Source organism: Cervus canadensis, chromosome 28 (genome assembly GCF_019320065.1).
Source record: "Cervus canadensis isolate Bull #8, Minnesota chromosome 28, ASM1932006v1, whole genome shotgun sequence".
In the NCBI taxonomy this organism is placed as follows: Eukaryota; Metazoa; Chordata; class Mammalia; order Artiodactyla; family Cervidae; genus Cervus; species Cervus canadensis.
The window spans coordinates 22,024,681-22,045,015 of NC_057413.1; the positions used below are offsets into that span (position 1 = coordinate 22,024,681).

The following is a 20,335-nucleotide window of genomic DNA, read 5'->3' on the forward strand; positions in this document are numbered from 1 at the left end:
TTAATCAATATGGCCTGAGATATGAGAAAGATAACATTCCACCCTGAATAATCACAGAGAGGGGAAAAATCTACACCTGAAGGAGGCATTGAGGTTGGAGAGCAAGTGTTCATCTCTCTTATGGTCTCCTCTCCAGCCCTCACTCCAGTCAAATGGCTCCAGGTATAAGGCCCTTTTTTCTTTTCCCTGTCTTTGTAAGTTACCTGGAAAAGTCTCAAAAACATCAATCTTACCTCCTGTATTTGCCAAGAAGACTTGAATCTTCAGAGAGGCTGCTAGCTCTCAAATACATTATTGGTTCTCCTGGAAATCTCAGGAGCAAAGCAGAGGCAGGACGTAGGAAGGGGTCAGTAAACATTTTCTGTGAAGGTCCAGATTAGTCATTTCAGATGGCCTCTGGCACCAACACTTATACTACTCAACTCTGTCTTGCGGCATAATATCAACCATAGACAATCTGCAAATGAATGGTCATGGCTGTGTTCAATAAAACTTTATTTACAAAATTAGGCTGACTGGATTTGCCCTGTGGACCATAGTTTGCTGACTCCTGACATTAGGGAATGAAGTCACTTGATCATGAGTATTTATTTTGATATATAGAATTAAAACTAGAATATAATACCAATATGACTTAAAATATAACAAGCTGGAAAATTAGTCCCAAGGAGATTTGTCTACAAACTCTTACCAGGATATTGAGCTGTCAGACCACAATAGGTGGCCACATTGACAAAAAGGACATGCTTGCCCGTATACTGCTTGAACTGAATGTGTTCCTTTCCATTTAGAGTGAAAGCGTCATAATCATAGATGGTGCCTTTCACATCTTTGTAGCAATCCATCTGGAAGATTTTAAAAAATCATAATTTTAGTAATAATAATTCCTAATGTCGGTATAACCTTTCAAACCATTCAAAGAACAATACATATATTAACTGAGATCCAGAAAACAAATACGAGTCATCTAATGTGTCAATGACAAGATTGAAACTAGGTCTTGTGACTTGAAAGGCAATGGTTTTTTTGAGGAACAGGCAGTCAAGTCTCTTTATTATCTTTGCAGAGGTAAAATACCAGGAATTGCTTGGATGAATGGAAAACAGCAGAGATTCATGAGCTGGAATGGGATGGCCTGGAAGTAAGTGAAGTCAAACTGAAAAGCATACTGCCTTTCTTGCTTCTCTGAAAATGAAGCTACCCCTTGTCTCTGGGTTGAAGGCATCTTGCCTGGATTCCCTCAGTGAAGGGAAGGTTTTTAATTGCCCAAGTATTTCAAGATAGCCTTATTACTTCTTTAACTTTCCCTAGGTCTTCTGACTTCCTGCCCCACTCATCAGCATGGTGGAGTGGAAAGAGCTCTACCTGGTAATCAGAAGCTTGGTCTGTTGTTAAGAGTTCCTTGTGATCCTGGGAAGTTCTCATCCTTGGCCCTCAGTTTCCCCATTGGTAAAAATGAAGACATTTGTCTAGATTCCTATTAGATCCTGAAAGGCTTCTAGGTTTAGCATTCTAGAATCTAATATTACTCCTACCTTGAGTAGTTTTCTCTTTCAATGCACTCTTACTCATATGATGGTCTTGTAAGCCATTACTATGAAATTCTAACTTTTTGTAGCTGCCAGGAAAAGAGATGGAGAGCTCAAAAATCCATCTGTAAGCAGGTCACTAAACTGTGTCTGGCAGCATCCAACTTATCACATGCCCAACTCCTTACCCATCGTGCTCTAGCTATCTAATACCTACCTTCTCCACCAGCTCCATCTACCTTAATCCTTATCCAATCTATGGAACATATTTGAGCAAAGTTCCACATAATAGAAATAAGTTCAGCATGGAATTTTCATTGCCTGTCCCTAGGTTAAATTCCTCTACAGGCAGATCTCATCTTATCTCTCCTCTGTCTTTATCCATGCAGGGTCCATGCAGTACCCAGAATGTGTTGACTCCACAGGGCTCACCAGCACATCCTGATTTCCTTCCTTATATTAGGGAAGCTGCTATAAATGGTTTCTGGAATATAGGGAATGTAAAATCCCAAAGTATGAAAAGAAAGCTAACATCCAAACCACCCAGTCAGAAAAAGGCAGAGAGGTACTGACCAGAGAAAGGAGGGAAGGACATAATCTAATAAGAAAGGTCCAGACTTAAACTAGGATTAAACTAGACTCCCTGGAAATGAAAGGACTATAAAAGATTTTAGTCAGACACCATCTGCCCCACCTAAAGGAGTGATCCAACACAAAACCAAACCAAACTACCACTGATTCTATCCCTAGCACACTTAGCTACTTAGCTTTTACTCCTGGGGAGAGGCATTTTCTCTATTCCGGCTTTTGCACATTTCCCTAAATGCACGCACAAATACATACCAGCAAAACTGAGACATATATAAACAGAACATTATATCAGAGTATCCATTCCTATCTCCATTATGCCTGGTTCCCTGCTAAACATTTTTAAGAATTTGCCTTTTTCCCGCCTTTGCTACTGTGATGAAAATTCCTGAAAATCATGTTGGGTACCAGAATGAGTGGCCTTAGACTCTGATCTTGAAGACTCCTCTAGGTCCAGTCCAGCTTACTCCTGATATTCATTGTTATTTCACATTTATTTAGATCTGCATGATATGTCTCAAATATCTCCAGGCTTGGCCTTTATTAAGCAAGTTCTACAGCCAAGGATCTCCACACCCAAGTAGCCAGCACCTGATAGCATAAACACTGTATCAACTTTCAAAAATAAGGGAAATCACTCAAGAGGTTATCTAATCAAGAGGAAGGAAGATCTTACTAGAGTTGCATTTATAGACCACATCATATGCACGATAATTTTTGCTCACCCCTCCACCCCATAACTGGGTGAACAAGTGGGTAGATCCTCTTATACACACATTTATGGTGAGAAAGCAGAGACTAATGGAGGTGAAGTGACTTGTCTATGGCCAAAAATGATAACCCATTATGTGAATGAGAGTTTGCTTGCCCCTCATTTTTTATTGCTTTTTGCTTCTGGGTCTTCTAGTTTATTGTTGTTCTTTCCTAAACTGCCCCTGCCATTGCCATACACACATTTTTATCAATAAGGCAACTTTTAAATTGTATCAATAAGCCATGAATTGGAAATAGAACTGAGGCCAGAATTCAAGACTTCTAACTTCAGATCCAATTGTTTTAGCCTCCAATTAGTTTTTTCCATATGTTTTATGTTTCTCTGATAACTCTGATTTTATCCATCCCTAAAACTTCCACATTCGTTTTTCCACCTCTTCATATGTTTCCTGCTTAGCTGTGTCTGAGATGACTCAACTCAAACTTTCCTCCAAACCCTGATCCCCACTCACTCTGATGCCCACTACAGCCCATGCCTCAGACCCAGCTCTGATGCATACTGATGGGTGGCTGGAAGGATGTCCAGGCAACCTCTACCTGGAGAAGAAGGGGAGAAAGGACCACAGTAAAAAGGCTTGCTTGTCCCTACCCATATTCAGCTCAAGGAACACCATAGAAGTGAAAAAGATTCAAGGAGAAGAGAAGATAGGTTTACAGGGAGGAAGCAGAGGTCAGAGCCTTCAAGAAGGGCCGAAGGTGGGATCTTGGAGCAGGACCCAAGACTCCACCTTTGAACCCTGTCCCACCCTCTCTGGAAGTCACTCACCTTCTCTAGACTGGAATTTGTCTGAACAAAGCCGGCTAGGAAAAGGAGAAAAAGACAAGAGGCCCTTAACTGTATAGTCATGATAGTATCTTCAGATCACTGGTCGGAGAGTCTGAGGTCGTTGGGCACCCAGTAACCTTTTGATACTCTGCCATGGACTAGCCCAAGCCTATGTAGGCCAATCGCAGGGCGGCAAGGATTTCTAAGGCATGAGTGGGGCAAGAGGACATAGAATTCAAACCACATCCTCACCTACACACACCCCCGTGAGCACTCAGCGCTCACTAGTGCGATGAGGACCTGGGACTCACATAAATTCTGGCAGAATTATGAAAAGGTGAGGGCAAGCTCTCCACATTCCTTCAAGACTATTATCTATTTTTTCTGAGTGGATAGCCATGTCTAGGTGCAGATGCAGTCCCCTAGACATCTCAGTAAATTCAATGCAAAAACACATGACATGGATATTCCAAATACTATTCCTAATATTATTATTTGAGCTAAAAAAAAATCAAAGAATGGATCACATGTGATCTCTCTAAGAGAGTTAGAAGGAAACTGGACCTGAGGAAGGGAAAAATCTTTACACATTAATATGTTCATTACACATTAAATGTTTTCACATGCTTATAAGTCAGTAAGAAAAACCAAGCAGCGCAAAAGAAACTTGGGCACCAGACAGTAAACCAAATGACATCTGTGGTAGGATACAGTGTTCTCCCTTGCCAATAATCAAAGAGGTAGAAACAAGAAAAGTTGCATTCTGCATTTATCAGATTGGCCTAAGTTCAAAGGAATGGAGGTACCCAGTCTAGGTGTCAGTCTGGTATAGAAATCTCTTGTACTCGAGGTGAGGGCAGAAAGTAATAGCCACCAACTTTCTGGAGGATAATCTGCCATTTTAAATACAATGCTTTTTTTTTTTTTTTTTAAAGAAAGTAACTTAAAAATTCTTTTATTTTGAAATGATTATAAATGTATTGGAAGTCGCAAACACTTCTGTTAATCTGCTGGAAGCCACAGGGCCCAAGAAGAATAATGGAAGTGAGACTCATGTTGCTCTAAGGATAAAAATGCTTTGCCTCTCAACCATCCTAAGAACCCCCATCCATTCAGCAAAAGTTTCTAACCACTGCTCAATAGTATCAGCCAAAATTTTGAATAGATGAGTTTATGTAACAGGCCTTGAGCACTTGGAATTGCTGAGTTTCTCACATAAATAACATATATCTAATTCCCACAAACCTCATGGCAGAGGTGCTGACCAATAACTTTCTCCCTTTTATCTACAGTATGGTTTTGCTTTCTGGGCCTCTAGTGCTAAGGTTTGAGTTAATCATACTCCTAAATTCATGATTATTTGTTCTTGCATGGTCCCCCCTCTTGCTTTATATTCATACTCAAACTTCATTGTTTTTTTTATTCCCTTCTCCCTGTAGGTGAAATATGTTTAATATGCATATTGTACTTCTTCTTGAAACATCTGTATATTGTATATTACCCCTTTGAAATTTAAAAAATTATTTTTTAAATTTGGATCTCAGATTTAAAGGGTTGAATTAATCACACTTTAAAATCTATGGCACTATTTCATCATTAGGCTGTGCAATGATTCTCTTCTTATATTAATGAAAAACATTTTTTGTCCCCAATCCAATCCCATTTTTCTACGTCTCAGAGAGGAAGAGTGGCAAGGCAACAGTTACTACAGACTGGAAAGTTGGCAACCTTTGTCATGTTGCAACAAAACACTTGGTAAAACTGTTGTCTGATGACTTAGAAGGCAAAATGACTAAAACAAGGATTAATTGTTTCCTAGTGCTGTGGGATTAGAGGGGTGAGTTTAGCAACTAACTGTGCTCTAAGGAGATAACTAACAAAGAGATGTTGAAAAATATTTGGATTAGGTGCAGAGGATCAGATTCGTTTGTATTTACCACTCTCCCACACTCTTCCTCCTCCCAGAGGATTTGCACTGAGAGCTCAGCTTTACGAACTGCCACGTTTATTGAAATGATAAAGTCTTCTTTAAAGCAAACTCTGGGAGACGGTGAAGGACGGGGAAGCCTGGCGTGCTGCAGTCCACGGGGTCACAAAGAGTTGGACACGACTGAGTGACTGAACAACAAAAGTCTCCTTTTCCAGTTCTTACTCTTTTTTTAACTGGCCCCAGCCCTCTCTCTTCCCGGTTCACATAAACAGCTACCTCCCCCTCCTTAAAACTGAAGTCTGAGTAGGGTTTAATTCTTGCTGCTGGTGGAGTCTGGGCATTCATGAATTCTCTTGGAAAACAGAGGCTTTTTGTTATCCCAGATTTCTGATCTCTTCTCAGAGGCCTCTAATCTAGAGGGAGGAGCCCAAAACAATGACTGCTGGCCCAGCTACAGAGCTCCTAAAGCCCTTTAGGGCAGCTATACAGATTTCCTGCTTCTGTGACACCTTCCTGCCCACAGATTCTCCTGCCTTTGTCCAGTCACAGTTAACACTGGATTTAGCCCAAGGCAAATACCCATCATTAATTTAACAGATGAAGGAACTGATGCTCAGATAGAAAAATTGACTTATCCAAAGTGGAATTACATTCTGCTTCTTTCCTGCTGTTATAAATTCCTTACTTTATTAGCTACATTATCTTTGCTCATCACACAATAACTAACTCCTAGAGCAGAAGAGAAACATTCGTCATAATTCTTCCTGAGTGTGCAGATCAGATCAAGTGGCCTAAAATCTCTGCCTTCCCATCTCTGTGTCTCATTGTTTTAGTTTCCCTGGAAATAAGAGCTCCAGTCAGGAGAAGGAAAAGTTTAGGAGCTCAAGCTCAGCAGGTGGGACTACATGAGGGGCACTTCCTGTCATAGTCTATCTGACTATATCATTTTCGTTCTGAATGCTGAAGCCATTTCCTATTTGTCTTCCTTCTTCCAAGTTCTTCGCCTTCCATGCTTTTTTCCTCTTCCCCCTGCTGCCACTGGAGCTGCTGAACTCTTGTCTCATGATATCCCTCTACCAATAGTGAGCCAATAAGGCTAACAATTTGTTATAGAATCAAATCCAGAATCTCCAGCATGGTATCCAAACTTCTCCTGTGATCTCAGCCTCCTTCTCAGTCTTCACTCTCAATAACCTCAGTCTTCAGACAAGCTAAATACTCTCCATTCCCTGAAACATATCTCTTGGGATTTAAGTTCTTGATCTTGGAGGCCAATTACTCAGGGATTCCACTTTCCTTATCCCAGATTATCTATATATTTATTTCCACTGAAAGATCAAGAAAGCAAATTCATTAGTTTTTACCAAACAAGATTTTTAAGTAGAAATGTTTAGACCTGAGCCACAGATTAAATTTGAAAACCAGTCCAGATCTAAATTACACAATAAGATCTCTCTAAATTACTCAATAAGATCTGATTTAAAAAAAAAAAACAAACAAAACAGAACCACACGTGTCAACAACTGCCTATTTTTCCTAGTCAGACTCCAATATTTCCTTGAGGTAGATTTCTTATGAGGATAACTTGTTTGCCAAAGGTCACGCAACTACTGGGTGGCCATTTAAATACTGAAATAAAGCCTTTCAGATTCTCTGTCTTAGCCTGTGTTAATGACTTAATCCTACCTTAAAATCAACACCAAGTTTCTTATGTTAGCTTCATTTTTTTTTGAGTCAACATTTATTATTATGTATTGATTTGGTTGCGCTGGCTCTTTGTTGCTACACGAGTAAAACAACTGGGCTTTCTCTAGTTGTGGCGGGTGGGTGGGGTGGGGGGGCTACTCTTAGTCGTGGTGCATAGGCTTCTCAATGCAGTGGCCTCTCCTTTGTGGAGCACAGGCTCTAGTCACGTGGGCTTCAGTTGTTGCAGCATGCCGGCTCAGTAGTTGTGGTATGCGGGCTTGACTTGCTCCGCAGCATGTGGAATCTTCCCAGACCAGAGATTGAACCCATATCCCCTGCATTGGCAGGTGGATTCTTTGTTAGCTTCATTGATCATAGAGGAAACAAGTTAAGCTTTTTTTCAGATGTAGTCCACCTTTTCAACCCAGATTCAATCATAGCCTCTACAACCACCCAAATACGATTTAAAGATTTTTGTCCATCATTTAGATATACTTGGATATTTTCCCTGAATTAGACAATCTTCATTGTCATCTGAGATCCCCATTCAGGTCTCTAGGATTTTCTTGGGTTGCAAATGTGGCTTACAAGTGTGAAACATAGGGTCTACTCCTAAGCCTGCCATTTTAAAGTTATATTGCTCATGTTTATATGGAATTCATAGTTGACAAATCTCTTTTACATCAAGGATTTCACCTGGCCTTTACAATCAGCCAGTTATAAACGTAGAAGAAGCATTATTTGCTCAGATTTTCAATGGAAAAATGAGGTTAAAAGGGAAAGTGACTTGGGTAAAGTCTCACTAATAGCGTAGACCTAGACTGTAAACTTGAGTTATTTCAAATCCACTTGTCTCTCCACTCTAGGTTCAATTCTCCATAAAATATATGTTTGGAAAAGGAAGGAAGTTCTAGAGAGACCACTGTCCTTTTGCATTTAATTTTCATCCTCATGTGTTCTTAACCTTCTGGCCTCCTTCTTCAAACATGGAGAGGAAGCTCACCTCTGGTCCAGGCTGATTCTGGCCCTGGGCATTCACTAAGACAGCTGGCCCTGACACCCAGGCTTCTGAAGCGTCTGTCACTTGTGCCAAGCTTTCCTCCTCCAACCTGCTACAGGAAGAACTCTGCTTCTTGGAGGTTGGGGTGGGGAGGCAGTGAGAGGAAGGATGTGTGCTCCCTTGGGTGATGTTCTTGTCTATTACCCCTGTCTTAATGGGCCGGGGGAGGGCGTGGGAGAGAGAGCTCTGTGTCCAAGCACAGCCACAAGAATTGGAATAACCCACACCACTCAAACTCAAATGTCCTCCCACCTGGAAACTCTCCAGTCTGTGTCTCAGGCCATTGCTGCTCCCAGAGAAAAAATAAATATGCCCATATCACCAAGACACACTGCAATCCATCACCAACAACTCAACAGAACTCTGGGACATTGAGAAAATACATCACCAAGGCCCCTTCTAAGGCTGACATTCTTAGTTTATTTTCTTAGATTTTCAGAGATTCTGAACACCCTTAAAATTGATTTGATCAGTTATTACCCCTAGATGATTAGGAAATAAGAGTAGGAAGACAGAAATTTTACAAATTTTAAGCTCTAATGTGTTTTATGGGTCATGTTTCTCAGGCCACAACTCTATACACGAGAAGAAGATGCTCAGTATAAAGTGGAGAGATTGCCTCCTCTGAGTCACAAGGCCAAGGCTAGACACATCCACAGCTCTGCCCCCACAACAGTCTCTATCCTTGTTGCAGTCAGATCAGGTTTAGAATAAGCAGTTTATCCAATACTTCTTAAACTGATTGAATAACTTTTCTTTCAAACCTAGATTCACTCAAGGTTCATGTGTTGATATTGATTATGTCTTCTTCATATCTTTTAAGTCTAGAACAATCCCATTAAGTTTCTCTTTTATGGCATTTTTGAAGATGATAAATATCCCACATTTTTGTTTGTCTCATTGTTTCCTCAAAATGTCATTCTTCCTTTGCACAGGCAGACCTTGTTTCTATTGCCCTTCACTTTATTGCACTTCACAGATACTGTATTTTCTATAAACTGAAGGTTTGTGGCAACTCTGAGTTGAGCAAGTCTATTGGTGCCATTTTTCAAAGAGCACTGGTTTTTAAAGCATGTACATTGGGTTTTGGGTTTTTTAGACACAGTGTTTATGCTACAAACTTAATAGACTACAGTATAATATGAACATATCTTTTATACCCACTGGGAAACAAACAAAAAAGTTTATGTGACTCACTTTATTGCAGTGGTCTGGAAGGAATCAAGCCCACAGTATCTTCAAGGTGTGCCTATATTTCTTGTTTTGGCACTGAAGTTGAAGACTTAGATGGACTGGAATTTTGTGAATTGAATAGTCATCCCTGAGTATCTGCCAGAGATTGGTTCCAGGAGCCCCTATGAATACCAAAATCTGCAGATGCTCAAGTTCCTCATGGAAAATGTCATAATACAATTGCTACAATCAGCCCTTTTTATCCACGTGTTTCACATCTATGGATTTAACCAACTGCAGATGGATGCTTGTTTAAGGTAGAAATAAAGCTCTAATTTTTTTCTCATATATATCCAATTGAATCATCACTATTAAAAGACCATCCTTTATTTTTCTATTACTTTATATTGTACTTTTTGATAGCGGGCTTCTCAGGTGGCTCAGTGGTAAAGAACCCACCTGTCAATGCAGGAGACGAAGGTTTGTTCCCTGGGTTGGGAGAATCCCCTGAAGTAGGAAATGGCAACCCACTCCAGTGTTCTTGCCTGGAAAGTTCCATGGGCAGAGGAGCCTGGCGGGCCACAGTCCATGGAGTTGCAAAGAGCCGGACACGACTAAGCACGCACATGCAGATGCTTTGTCCTAAATCAAGAGTCCTCATAGACACAAATCTGTTTCTGAGCTCTCTATTTCTTTCCATTGTTCTACTTGTTTATCCTTAAAATAATGCTTAATGTAGCTTTTAAACATGTAGTTTTAAAAGTGAATTTTGATATTTTATAAAGCAAGTTCTCCCACCCTCTCCAAAAGTGTCTATTTTTTTGTATTGACTATTTTTTAAAGTGTTATTATTACTAGTTTTAATTTTTGGTATGTTGGGTCTTTGTTGTGGTGCAGGGGCTCTTCATTGTTGTGTGTGGGCTTTCTCTAGTTAAAGATAGAGGAGGCTACTCTTCATTGGGGTTCGTGGTCTTCTCCATGAGGTGGCTTCTCTTGTCACAGAGCACAGGTTCTAGAGCGTGAGGGCTCAGTAGTTGTGGTGCACAGGTTTATTTTCTCTGCAGCATGTGGGATCTTAGTTTCCAGACCAGGGATGGAATCCATGATCCCTGCATTGCAAGGGGAATTCTTAACCACTGGACCACCCAGGAAGTCCCTTGACTATTTTTGACCATTTGTACTTCAGTTTCTTTTTTTAATACACTAAAGTTTCTTAAGCATCTTTTTCAAATTCCTCAGGAATGTCTGTTAGGATTTTGGTTGAGATTGTATTGAATCTATAAAATGGTTTGGGCAGAATTGACATTTTTACATTGTTTACTCTCCTAATGATATACCTCAAAATTGACCCAGAGCTCTTGAAAATTGTGGCAGTTAAGACATATTTCTCATCATAAAGATCTAGTACATCTTTTGTTGAGTTTACTAGTAGGTATTTGATTTTTTAATGTTATTTTAATTAAATTAAAATAAATAAATATTAGATTTATTTTTAATGGTTTATGAAATATACAGAAATATAATAAAATTTGTATTGATATTTTATCTAACAACTTTGCTAAATTCACATAATAATTTATTGCTCATTTCTTTTTAAACTATATGGTTGCAAGGTGGTAGGCTTCTCTGGTGGCTAAGACGGTAAAGAATCTGCCTGTAATGCAGGTAGACTGGGATTCAATCCCTGGGTCAGGAAGATCTCCTGGAGAAGGAAATGGCTACCCACTCCAGTATTCTTGCCTGGAGAACTCCATGGACAGAGTCTAGAGCAGGAGACAGCTGACTGACTCTCACTTTTACAAGGTATGCTAACAATAGTTTCATTTGTTTCTAATCTTTGTACATTTAATTTCCTTTTTTTTCTTTTTTTTTTTTTTTGCCTTCAATTCACTGTCCAGTTTTGCCAATACAATATTGAATTAAAGTAGTAACAGAGATTCTTTCCTTGAACATTATTTCAAGGGGTAATGATTACTTGTTAGATACTCTTTATCAGGTTGAAAAGGTCTCTTGTTTTCTTAATTTGATGTGAGTTTAAAATATGAGTTGTTGTTCTGAAACTGATAGGCTACCAGATACTTCGCCAGCAAAGATGAGTCTATTCAAGATGAGCAAAGAATTGCATTTCAGGATTTGCAACTATGGCAAGTCACGTGCAAGTCCCCACAGGCATGGAAGAGAGATTGATTTTTATAGCAAGGAAAAGGAAGTTGGAAGGGCTCCAGTAAACAAAGAGTCCATGGCTTTTCATTGGCTGAGTTCAATTGCCAGAAAAATTTTTCTTCTTCCTGCTGGGCTCTGCTATGGCCACAGAATGTGAGAGCGCCCCCTTCTGGTTTCCCAGCTCTATTTAACTGAGGCTTCTGTTTATTAATTTTTTACAAATTATATAATTATATGTTATATCACTGGTATATTTGAACATAAATAGATATTACTATCTAAATATATAAAGAGAAATATGTTTACACAGTCTTCATAATACATTTACTTTGTTGTTATTGTTCAGTTGCTAAGTTGTGTCCAACTCTTTGTGACCAAATGGACTGCAGCACACCAGGCTCCTCTGTCCTCCACTATCTCCCAGAGTTAGCTCAGATTCACATCCACTGAGTTGGTGATGCTATCTAACCATCTCATCCTCTTCTACCTCCTTCTCCTTTTGCCTTCAATCTTTCCTAGCATCAGAGTCTTTTCCAATGAATTGACTGTTCGCATCGGTGGTCAAAGTATTGGAGCTTCAGCATCAGTTCTTCCAATGAATAGTAAGAGTTGATTTCCTTTAGGACTGACTGGTTTGATCTCTTTGCAGTCCAAGGGACTCTCAAGCGTCATCTCCAGCACCACACTTCACAAGCATCAGTTCTTCCGTACTCAGCCCTTTTTACATTTGTACACGCCTACTGGAAAAACCATAGCTATATCTAGATGGATCTTTGTTGGCAAAGTGATGTCTTTGCTTTTTAATATGCTGTCTAGGTTTGTCATAGCTGAGTTATAGCTTATATTTGTCATAGAGAGGAAGACCAGGTTGTTAGAGAATTAGAACATCTAGCCGCACCCTCCCTCCAGGGAATGGAGGCCAGGAGAATGGATTCAATTATTCATAGTCGCTGATTTCATCAATCATGCTTTGTAGGAAAGCTCTGTAAAAAACTCTAAATGACAGAGTTTGAGAGCTTCCTGGATGATAAACCCTGGAAGTATTAGGAGGATGACATACCTGGAGAGGGATATCCGCATACCTACCATACCTTGCATTGCATTTCTTCCATTTGATTGTCCCTGAGTTATATCCTTTACCAGTAAGTATATATCAGTAAATATACCAGTATATACCAGTAAATCTGAGTAAAGTGATTTTCCCAAATTTTGGGAGTCATTCTAGTAAATTATCGAAAGGGAGGAGAGGGTCCAGGGAAACCCTGATTTCAGTTCAGTTGCTCAGTCATGTCCGATTCCTTGCAACCCCATGGACTGCAGCACGTCAGGCCTCCCTGTCCATCACCAACTCACGGAGCTTACTCAAACTCATGTCCATTGAGTCAGTGATGCCATCCAACCATCTCATCCTCTGTCATCCCCTTTGCCTGCCTTCAATCTTTCCCATCATCAGGGTCTTTTCCAATGAGTCAGCTCTTCATATCAGGTGGCCAAAGTATTGGAGTATCAGCTTCAGCATTAGTCCTTTCAATGAATATTCAGGTCTGATTTCCTTTAGGATTGACTGGTTGGATCTCCTTGCTGTCCGAGGGACTCTAAAGAGTCTTCTCCAACACCACAGCTCAAAAGCATCAATTCAAAAGCTTTCTTTATGGTCCAACTCTCACATCCAGACATGACTACTGGAAAAACCACAGCTCTGACTAGACAGACCTTTGTTGGCAAAGTAATATCTCTGCTTTTTAATATGCTGTTTAGGTTGGTCATAGCTTTTCTTCCAAGGAGAAAGTGTCTTCCATTTCATGGCTGCAGTCACCATCTGCAGTGATTTTGGAGCCCAGAAAAATAAAGTCTGTCACTGTTTCCACTGTTTCCCCATCTATTTTCCATGAAGTGTTGGGACCAGATGCCATGATCTTAGTTTTCTGAATGTTGAGTTTTAAGCCAACTTTTTCACTTTCCTCTTTCACTTTCATCAAAAGACTCTTTACTTCTTCTTCACTTTCTGCCATAAGGGTGGTGTCATCTGCGTATCTGAGGTTATTGATATTTCTCCCGGCAATCTTGATTCCAGTTTGTGCTTCATCCAGCCCGGCATTTTGCATGATGTACTCTGCATAGAAGTTAAATAAGCAGGGTGACAATATGCAGCCTTGGTGTATTCCTTTCCCAATTTGGAACCAGTCTGTTATTCCATGTCCAGTTCTAACTGTTGCTTCTTGATCTGCATACAGATTTCTCAGGAGACAGGTAAGGTGGTCTAATATTCCCATCTGTTTAAGAATTTTCCACAGTTTGTTGTCATCCACACAGTCAAAGTCTTCAGCATAGTCAATAAAGCAAAAGTAGATGTTTTTCTGGAACTCTTGCTTTTTCAATGATCCAGCAGAGTTTGGCATTGTTGATCTCTGGTTCCTCTGCCTTTTCTAAAACCAGCTTGAACATCTGGAAATTCATGATTCACATACTCTTGAAGCCTGGCTTGGAGAATTTTGAACATTGCTTTGCTAGCGTGTAGTTTGAACATTTTTGGCATTGCCTTTCTTTGGGATTGGAATGAAAATTGATCTTTTCCAGTCCTGTGGCCACTGCTGAGTTTTCCAAATTTGCTGGCATATTGCGTGCAGCACTTTCACAGCATCATCTTTTAGGATTTGAAATAGCTCAACTGGAATTCCATCACCTCCACTAGCTTTGTTTATAGTGATGCTTCCTAAGGCCCACTTGACTTCATATTCCAGGATGGCTGGCTCTAGGTGAGTGATCACACCATTGTGGTTATCTGGGTCCTGAAGATCTTTTTTGTATAGTTGCCACCTCTTCTTAATATCTTCCGCTTCTGTTAGGTCCAAACCATTTCTATCCTTTACTGTGCCCATCTTTGCATGAAATGTTCCCTTGGTATCTCTCATTTTCTTGAAGAGATCTCTAGTCTTTCCCATTCTATTGTTTTCCTCTATTTCTTTGCAGTGATCACCGAGGAAGGCTTTCTTATCTCTCCTTGCTATTCTTTGGAACTCTGCATTCAAATGGGTATATCTTTCCTTTTCTTCTTTGCCTTTAGCTTCTCTTTTTCCCCATTTATAGTTAACCAATTAGTAGGTGGATACCCCCAGGCTGGAATTTACAATGGGTCCCTGAAGTAGGGGCAGTGTTGTGAAACTGGACCTTTAAACTGTGAAGAGCTGGGAGTTGGTGTCAGAATTGAATTGAACTGTTGAACACCAAGTTGATCTCTGGAGAATCACAGACCCCCTAGACACAAGAGGCCTTCAAATCAGAAACTCAAGTCTACCTGCAGAGATACTAGCCCTTCTTGAGAAAATAAATGTTAATGGTGTTAGTATCTTTTTTTGTACAATTGGCTTGGTAGTCCATTATCATCTTACCAGTTCTCAAGTGCTTTATGAGAAATATTAGACTACAGACAGAAAAAGAGAAGGCAATGTGACCATGAAGGCAAAGATTACAGTGATGCAAGCCACAAACCAAGGAAAGCCAGAAGCCCCAGAAACTGGATAAAGCAAGAAACAGATTCTCCCCTAGAGGCCCCACTTGATTTTGTCCAATGAAACACTTTGGACTTCTGGTCTCTAGAACCTATGAGAGACTAAAGGTTTGCTCTTTTACGTCATCAGCTGTGTGGTAACTTTTTACAGCAGCCAAAGGAAACTAATACAGATTTTAGTACCTAAAAGCAGGGTGCTACTGTAACAAATACCTAAAAATATTGATGTGGCTTTGGAATTGGTAAATGGGTTGAGGCTGGAATAATTTTGAAATACATGATGGGAAAAGTCTAGAATGCTTTGAATTAACTATTGGTAAGAATACGATATTCAAGGATACTTCTGGTAAAAAATCAGAAGGAAATAAGGAATATGTTATAGAAAATAGAAAAGGAAGTTTGTGACTCCTTTTTGGCATCACTCCAACCTCTAGCTTCCATCCTCTGTCTTCTATAGCAAAATCTCCATCTGCTTTCCTCTTAAGAATACATGTGATCATATTTAGGCCCACCCAGATAATCCAGGATGATCCTTTCATCTCAAAATCCTTTACTTAATCACATCAGCAAAATGTTTGCTGATAAAATATATAAAATAACATTTACCAGTTCCAGGGATTAAAATATGATATCTTTGGATGCTATTATTTAGGCTACTACAGAGTTTGGATTTGGGATCAGAATACACTTGAATGTAAGTCCCAGTTTGACATTGATCTGTAACTTAGGAAAATTAACCGTTTCTACTCTGTATTCATATCCACATTTATAAAATGGAGAAAATAATAACCTTATGGTTATATTGGTGATGATTAAGAAAATCTGTATAAATATTCCTGATACAGAGTAAGAAGGGGATCAGTGCATATTAGTTCTCCTTCATACTTTGTTCTTTCCCCTCTCTCTTTTTTTCCTTTACCTCCCATCTCTCTTTATCCCTCCCCTCCCCATTCTATCTCTGGGATCAAATTCCTCCTAGCATCTCTCATTTCTACTGACTTGTCTTCCTGAGGCTGTTCAGGGTGTAGACAGAGTTGGCCCTGAGATCAGTTGAGAAGTGCAGGAACCTACCAGCTAGTGTTGAACAGTTCTAAGTAAGAAACAAATGGGAGGAACTTCCCTGGTGGTACAGCGGTTAAGACTCCTCATTTCCACTGCAGGGGGCACAGATTCTCAGATCCCACCCATGGGTTAGGTGAGGCAAAAAAAAAAAAAAAATCAAATGGGAGAAGTCAAGTTTGGCCCACTTCTTTCAGTTGCCCCTCACTTGACCAACCATGGTCCACTGAAAGAAGCTTTCCCAGGTCAGAAGTTTCAATCACTCCAGTTTCTGGGCCTCTGCCTTTCCATACATGAATAAGGAAACTGCAGTACTTGAACACTAAAATTTTAAGAGTTTTCTGTATCTATAGTCCTACTCCCCAGTCTTCTCAAGGTGAAAATTGGTCAAATTAGATGACCAAGAGACCTGAATCTCCTAAAAGATGAGACTATTAAATGTGAAAGAGCATGAAGACAATCATCTTTTAGTCCAAACCCCTACCCCCAGGGTAGGATTGGGTAGGTTGGATTGTGGTTTGCAGTATTGATGAGATGGGCATATTCTTTCCTTCTGTGGGAGTAACAAGGCCTGTCACAGAAGCTTTGGGACTATGCCTGTGGGGATGTCTGATTCTGAGGCCAAAGGAGTTGCTTGGCTCCTGTGGGTGCTGTGGGGTCTCGGATGCCCATGGCTGTGCAGGGATGCAGTGGCACCTCCCTGGTACATTAAGGTAGAAATAATGGACTTGGGCCTTACCTGGAAAAGTACACATTCTTCTTTACACATTATCCCTTTTGTTTCACCAGACCCTAGAATTATTTCTTGGAGCAGATGAGGTAGAAATTTTGACAATAGGGGCAGAGCCTACAGGAGTACTTTGCTTCAGGGCCAGCTGCCTTAACGAAGACTCAGGATTAGGGCCATAGCCAGCCTGAATCCAAGGTGTCCTCAAGGATGGAGCAATAGTAGACACAAATGTGGATAAAAGTGTAACAAAAAGGGAAGTATAGCATACCATCATTCATCTCGTTACCAAGTTCAAGCTCATACTGCTCATCACACAGCAGGCCAAACCATAAAAAATAAGGTGTTGGAGCAAGGAACAGAGACTTTATTTAGAAAGTCTGCAAACCAAGAAGATGGCAGACTAATGTGCTAAAGAACTCTTCTTGCTTGGTTTGAATAAAGCTTCTTTTATGCTACAAAGAGGAAGAAATGGGAGGGAGAGAGGTCAAGAGGTGATGAGTTGTTGCAGACTCCTTGGTGCCTGCCAGGTCTTGGAGGGGACATGGTAATCCTTTGTTTTTGAGTTGTTCAACATAGGGCTGACCATGTTGCAACTATAAATATTCAACAAAGTGGATGTTATTTCCTGTTCTGCAACTCCTTATCTCTATGTGGATGAGTGGTCACCAAGCAAGGGAAAATTATCTTTCTAATGATTAGTATACCTACAAGCTAAGCAAAAGTTTTAAACTTTAGGCATGGGAGGCAGAGTTTCTGGAAGGGGATTATCTTCTATACTTCAAGCTACAGGCCACATTCATTTTATGATTAACACGCATATGTACAGAGTTAGCAAGGCTGGGCAGGAGGCAATTAGCTATAGAGTGCTAAGTCTAGAACTTAAAGAAATAGATTCAATATGGAGTCAGGTTTGTTCTTCCCTGTTACACACTCAAATTTCCAATATGTGTAGTTAATGAATTTAAAGAAGTCAAAGGAGATTTTTAAAACAGACAAAAACAGATTTGAAGTTAAGTGACTCTCTATTTTTAAATCTTACATTTATCAGTTGAGGAAAGTATGCTTCCCCTTTGTAATTTCTACGCTGATAGTGAGGGCAAGATGAGATGGTAGATATGAAAATATTATTTACAATATGAAAGGGATGGTATTACAAAATTATGGCAAATCTGCAATGAGAGTCTATGTCTTTCCTTTGCAAAGCAGAGAAGAAAACCCCTAGAGTCCTGAGAGGAAGGCCCATGTACATAGGGAGATAAAATAAGTGAGAAAAATATTTCAGGCAGAATCAAGCATAGGCTTGAATCTGTAAGTTGAGATTCAGGTTAATAAAGTAGTAATTTCATTCTGGAACTAAAATGAAGGCTTGTCTGGAAGTAATAAAGAATCTTGTTTCCTTTATGATCAAAGAAACTGAGAATGAAAGAACTTTATGGTGAATGTGGGGTAGACATAAGGCAATTGATGAAACTTGTCAGAAATCAGAGAAAACTCAGGTCTTATCTCTGAACTTACTTGCAAGAATTAGTTTTCTAGGGCTTCCATAAGGAAGTCCCACAAACTTAGTGGCTTAGAGCTATGGAAATGGATGGTTTTACAGTTTTGGAGGCTAGAAGTCTGAACTCACAGAATCATCATGGCCATGCTTCCTCTGAAACCTGTAGGGAAGGATCCTTCCTTGCCTCTTCCAGCTTTTGCTAAGCCCAAATATCCCCTGGCTTGTGGCAGCACAACTACAAGCTCTGTCTCCATTTACAGGACATCTTTACAAGACCAACTTTTTATGAGGACATCAGTCATATTGGATTAGGGATCCATCCTACTCTAGTTATGACCTCATCTTAACTAATTACATTGGCAGAGATCCTATTTTCAAATAAAGTCACATTCTGAGGTCCTGCAAGGAAGGATTTCAATATATCTTTTGGGGAGAATATAACTTAGCCTGTAATATCCTGTAACCTTGTACAAATCATTTCTTAAGAATTCTATGTCATCTAACTGCTTCATCCTGACTGGGTCAAAGAAATAGTGGTTGAGACAAATTGATCTGAATCTCCCAGTCTTTTCTGCCCTAGCCCTACCTAGGCTATTTGAGAAAGGCAGCAAGACTGACCTTGAGTCCAATTCAAGGCCTGGTCAAGCTCCCCAGAACCCTGATTTGTGACTCAGGCCTCTGAGGTCTTGCTTAATAATTGCACTGCATCATTTTAAATAAAAACATGTAATTCATATATCAAAAAAATCTTTCAAAAATGACCCCAAAGTACTGCCCCTGATTTTACCTAAAAGGTAAAATCAATACCTAAATAGATGGATTTTGAGTGTTGAAGACAGTTCAATCTGCCAGAAACATAACATTTCTGGAGGGAAGGGTACACCTGAAAATTTTAACTAATGTCAAATCAGGAAGGGCGAGTGCTCCATGGGAGAATTTAAAATTGAAAGTGTAAGAAGTAGGGAGGAATCAAATTATTTTTAATATAAGAGTGATGTCAACAACACAGACCTTTAGAAAAGTCATAGAATAAAAGCTGGGTGTAGAAGAAGAGAGACTGGAAAAGATCTGGGAAGTGTGAGAAGGAGGAACCTTCCTTCCACCCCTCTTGAATGATTGTGGCTGGACTAATAAAAAAAGCGACCCAAGACAGATTGACAGGAGGAAAAGAAACAGTTTAATTTGTATGCAAGGAGGTCTTACAGAAATGTGTCCTCAGAAGTGGTCAAAGCAGGCAGCTTTTATACTTTTCAGACAAAGACAATAAACTTGTGAGGAACTGACAGGACAAAGAAACTTGGGCTTGGGTGCTTAATTAGTGAAAAATCTTAATAGAGTTTGGGCTTGGGGTAGTAAATTAAGGAAGTAACAATTTTGGTTTATACAGATTCTCTGCTCTTGCATCAGTCATTTCTTTCTTTTTTAAAAAGAAATATTCATTTACTTGGCTGCATTGGGTCTTAGTTGTGGCATGCGGGATCTTTCGCTGTTCTGAACGGGCTCTCTAGTTTTGGCATCTAGGCTTAGTTGCCCCACAGCGTGTGGGATCTTAGTTCCCCAGCCAGGGATATAACCCAAGTCCTCCGCATTAGAAAGCAGATTCTCAGCCACTGGACCACATCTGCCTCCTTCCCTCCTGCTCATGTGTTCTTCCTTCGATTCTCATTGTTAAAGGCCAGGACCCAAGGTGCTCAAAAGCTTATGAGGAATATTGGAATAGAAACCTGGGCAGTTGGGACTTTGGACCATTTGACTTACTGATGAGGTCTGTTCTGAAGTGTCTTCTCACCATTCAGGGGCTAGTTAGTGCAAAAAGAGCAAATGTAAATCACCTCAGACAGTGAAGATTTAGTTGCAACAATTGATGATTC

The 20,335-nt window shown here is 40.0% G+C and overlaps 1 protein-coding gene across 6 annotated transcripts in view; it reads right to left on the bottom strand.

Moving 5' to 3' along the window:
- The window catches only part of GPX5 (glutathione peroxidase 5), a 39,112-nt gene that overhangs the window by 4,919 nt on the left and 13,858 nt on the right, over positions 1-20,335 (bottom strand). For 2 of the 6 annotated variants that reach the window (XM_043449722.1, XM_043449726.1), the window contains 2 exons: positions 3,658-3,692; positions 692-845 (listed from right to left, as the gene is read on the bottom strand). The exons of 1 other annotated variant lie outside the window; for it this stretch is intronic. In XM_043449722.1, the coding sequence (XP_043305657.1) occupies positions 692-845; positions 3,658-3,692 (189 nt within the window). Of the gene's footprint in view, positions 1-691; positions 846-3,657; positions 3,739-20,335 lie in introns of those variants that run through there. 3 more of the 6 variants (XM_043449723.1, XM_043449725.1, XM_043449724.1) reach the window with 2 other exon arrangements.